The following is a 4570-nucleotide window of genomic DNA, read 5'->3' on the forward strand; positions in this document are numbered from 1 at the left end:
AGCTTGAAGGTAAAATATGTATTTACAAGTATATATATATACACAAATGCTGGTTATACATGTCCACTACATGCTGAATCAAGCTGGGTCTGAACTCTCACAAGTAACACATGCATTCTTCGGAAACTACATTTGATATTTTCTGTCGACAATGTCATCAACAAGCTGCTGCCATCTTCTGGTCAAATTTAGAAAGAAGGGCCATTTGTACAATATTTCAACTTCACATCAAAATCTGAAACTTTATTCAACTATTTAATTTTGCCTCCATATACATCAACAAGGAACCATTTTTTAGTTGTTTTTGTTTTTAACAGTAACTGTGATTATGTGTTGAACGGTATAGATGACATAATGTAGGCTTAGGCATGTTGTCTTTCACAGACCGTTCACATTTAAGACATGATTCTATGATCACTATGACACATTGTAGGAGATATTAAGATAAAAAGAATAAAAGAACCCTCAAGGTGCTGATTTACGGAACGTAACTCAAAACCTTATGAAAATAAAAGTTTCACAATCCTCTCATTGCTGTGACATTTATTCACCACGAACGTTTTGGGAGATAAAATAAGTCCATCTGGCATGTCCAAGTGTTGAGGAGTGAATACTGCACCTTAATAGATGAGACAGTCCATGAAGTGTTTGTGTACATGAGGTGTACACAAAAATAGCTATTACAGTAAGTGTATAATTCACACATAAGTAGGCACCAAGATGCTGGTGATAGATCAATGCTATTGTTATTTACTCGCTTGTATGCTTCAATGCTATCATTGTGTCTCTAGCAACATTACAGTCTCTCAGCAGGCCAATGGGGGTAAGCACCACAGTTAACACTACATGGCATTTTATGCTAAGTTTCACATGGTTATAATGGTATTGAAAATGTTAACAATCCAAACATTGTGTGCATGGTCTTTCTTGAACATACTTTAAGTACAGTTGAAGTGCTTTTGAAAATAGAAATACAATACAAAAAGAGGCCTCTTAATGAAGGCATATCAACAGCATTGGTATTCACGTTGCTCCTGTCTGTCATTTGTGAGTAAGTTCTCCACGGCAGAGTTGAACTTGAGGGCACTATTATGTCGACGGGTGACATTTGAAGGAGAGAGGCTGAACTTGTCCAACAGGCTCTGGTCGAGGACGGCACACCTGCCAGACATGTCCTCATCTGAGAAAGGGAGGGAGTCTGTCAGCAGCAGTATAAGGGTCCTCTCACAGTCTCTTATAGGCTCGGGCTGTGTTTCAGTGGAACTACTAGCAGTCATACAAGCACCATCATTGGAGCTCATCTGTAATAATGACACACTGTCTTCCTCTTGGCCTGTGATTCCATTGTGGGCACTTGTGTCATTCAGTTCTGCACAAGGGTTTAAGGCGGCAACACTGTCATAGGGCAAATTCTGTGCTTCTTTCACCCTTCTGGGCTTCAGTGAAACAACTGTCTTTCTCAGTATCTCCATGGGGGCAAAGTTGTTCTGGGTGAATGGCACATTCTCCACCAGGTCCTGTGAGACATTATGGACCACCTTCAGGCTCCACAGGTCCTGAGCCCCCCCTCTCTTCTTACTGGGAGTGGCCTCCTTACTCAGATCCATTAGGATACAGTCTGTATCATTTACATCCATCTCAGTGTCCATATCTTCCTCCTCCTCCAGAGTGTTCTGCTCCAGGGACCTTGTCTCCCATGCGTCCACTGAGGACGGCCTGGAGCTCCTGGAGGGGGACTCAAACACCACCCCCCGGGCGGGAGGCAGGCCATGTCGCCAGGACAAGCTGCTGTAGCCAGGTACGGTGGGCTGCTGAACTGCAGACTGGCACATGTAGTTCTGGACAGACTCGGGTACCAGTATGTCATGGTGCTTCCTGCGAGGCAGCAGGGTGGAAAAGGAGGGGACACATTTCCCCACGATGGGGACCAGGGAGGTGGGCCGCAAGGCCAATACAAAGTCCTCCAGCTCCTGGTAGGAGGAGTGGTCAGAGTAGGGCACCACATGCATGTTGGGGTGGAAGGAGACAAGTGGCCGGCTGGTGGGCAGAATGGCCAGGGTGGGGTGCACCCTGTTCCACAAGTGCAGGTTTGCGGTATGGATCTCTGACTGGTTCACAGCTCGGATCCGGCCGGCTCCTGGCTCGGTTGTGAAGACATCCGGCAGCTCCAGTGCTCGGAGGGTCTCCAGCCTCTCGAAGCTAACCTCCACCCAGGTCTTAAACTCCATGGCCAGCTGCACCAACAGGGACTCCTTCCCCAGAGTGTACAAACCTGCACCACAAGCACATTGACTATCACTCCTCTGAATGTAACTATTTACATTGCAAAGAGACACTGCGATATTTGGAGTACATACAAGCATATATGCACAACACTACTGTGCATATATGAGAAGTGCATATTTTGAGAAATATAAATTAGCACCTCACCAATGACAACATTGTGGCCAGGGTGGCTGCGGATGATCTCTTTGATCTGCTGAGTGGCGCGTTGTCGGGAGGGCAAGGTACGCGTGGGGTCACAGTTAGTGTTGTCCAGGTACAGGATGTCAATAGTGATGTTGGTTCTCAGGCACGGCTCACGGAGCATGGATGGAGTGTATCTGAAGTCCCCTGAAATACATTTTTAAAAGATGGTTAGCCCTGAGCCTGGTCGCCTATACCTCTTGCCTCAAAACAATACATGCTGTACAAAGAGATTGTACAAAGAGATTGTACAAAGAGATTGTACAGACAGACTAACCAGTGTAAAATATGGTGCCAAAGTAGCCTTGGAAGAGAAACATGACAGCCCCAGGGCAATGATTAGCATCCATAAGTGTGACTGTCAACCTCTCCTTGCCAATATCATCCAGTGGCAGCATGTATGGTTCGCCCACCTCCAGAGGATGGATCCATTTCTCCTTGACCTGAGTGGTAAGAGAGGAGGGTGTCATATACATTGAAGCATAGAGTACTACAACACTGTGCATATCAAATGTTGCTAGCTAGAATATTCAAAACACTATTTCAATCACGTCTACACTTATTTTGCCTAAAGCATATCACACTTTATTTCTCACCTGTAATTTGAGTTTCAGCAGTGAAGCAGTGACTGGAGAGCAGTAGATGGGCCGGTTGGTCCAGGTGGATGTCAAGCCCGCAGTGTGGTCACTGTGCATGTGTGAGAGGAAGAACAAGCGGACATGCTGACACTTCCGCACCTGCCAGACGTCCACGGCCAGAGGAGTATGGGGGATGACTTTACCGTTCATTATCACAGCTCTGGAACATCCTCTTGAGAAGATGGAGCAAGCAATGGCAAGTCAGTGCTAGACACAGTATCAAAATAGCCATAGCTACATAAACTACCAATTAAGGTAGCTAGTCCTAGCCAGTTGTTGATACATAATCAAATGTGCCCACGTGTATAGTGTCTGGCTACTACACTACAGAGTATCTTGTGATGCAAGGTGAGATAGCTCCTGCTACTATAGCTAGCTAGCTGTGTTGACAAACGAATGTTAGCTATGATAGCTAGCTAGCTAAGTAGCAGACGTTAGCTAGCTACACATAACTAGCTAGCTATGATTTCACACAAAAACGGCAGACAGAAACCGAATAACATCATGATTAGCTATCTACCGTTCTTTACCCAGCTATTGTTCTCCCATTTTTTGTGATCCCGCCACATTGTTGTTGTTAGCAGCCATACCACGCCCCCCTAAACACTAGACAGAACTGTACACAATAGAGAAAGAAACCCCTGTAGTGATCTAGATCAGGAGTTCGCAAACTTTTTTGTCTCGCGACATCTGTGTTCTGTGATCGATAATAGTGGAACTCCGCCCACCTATCTCGGGTGCATGTAAATGAGGATTTCTTCAAAATAAAAGCGCCCACGATAAACTTTTTGAACCATTTAGAAATAGTAAATATGGAAAAAGGAACATTATGCAACACATTGTATTAAACTATATCTGGAAATAAACATTGAATCCTCTCAATGTATTATTGTTGTTTTTAAGGGGTTGTAATTCTTCTAATAACCTAATTACCCTGATGAAAGACTGTGTAATGGACTCTACACCAATACTTTTCTTAGGCTAAACATGATTTTTTACTACCACACTATTCAGCAGGACTTCGAGAATATGAATCAACGCCTCATGGTTGAAACTCTGCTGCTGAATAGAGTGGTAGTAAAAATCATGTTTAGCCTTGGAAAATTATTTGTGTAACAGTCATATGTGCCCTATGTAAAATTACATGTAATTACACGAATATGTACATTATAATGATCAAAAATGCTTATAAAATGGTATAATCTATACGTTACGTAATATTTCCTTAATTCATGAAAAATATTATTAAATATTGTGAATACACTTTACAGCGATCTATTACGTCGCCCTTTTATTTAGAAATCGCGAAAACGAAACCGGAAGTCTTATTGTCGGAACTGCCGGTGATTGTCGTTCAGAGAAAACAGATTCTCGCGACCACAAATTGACATGAATCATTTCCTATGACCCCAAAAAACGTAATTGCGGTTTATGCCAAAACATAATAATGGCATCAAGTGTATTCT

At 43.5% G+C, this 4570-nt stretch overlaps 1 protein-coding gene across 2 annotated transcripts; it reads right to left on the reverse strand.

Moving 5' to 3' along the window:
* Positions 1–215: 215 nt before the first annotated feature.
* On the reverse strand, positions 216–3738 carry dclre1b (DNA cross-link repair 1B). Of its 2 annotated transcripts, none has more exons than XM_083675282.1 (5): positions 3635–3738; positions 3063–3276; positions 2744–2909; positions 2431–2613; positions 216–2272 (listed from the first exon to the last, which is right to left on the reverse strand). In XM_083675282.1, the coding sequence occupies exons 2-5, from the start codon at positions 3252–3254 to the stop codon at positions 1008–1010; spliced, it is 1806 nt and encodes a 601-aa protein (XP_083531408.1). In that variant the 5' UTR covers positions 3255–3276; positions 3635–3738; the 3' UTR covers positions 216–1007. The 2 variants fall into 2 exon arrangements, with proteins under 2 accessions (XP_083531408.1, XP_083531409.1); XM_083675283.1 differs by having other exon boundaries at positions 3063–3264; positions 3625–3689.
* Between the last annotated feature and the right edge of the window lie 832 nt (positions 3739–4570).

This window comes from Argentina silus, assembly GCF_951799395.1.
Source record: "Argentina silus genome assembly, chromosome: 8".
Classification (NCBI taxonomy): domain Eukaryota; kingdom Metazoa; phylum Chordata; class Actinopteri; order Argentiniformes; family Argentinidae; genus Argentina; species Argentina silus.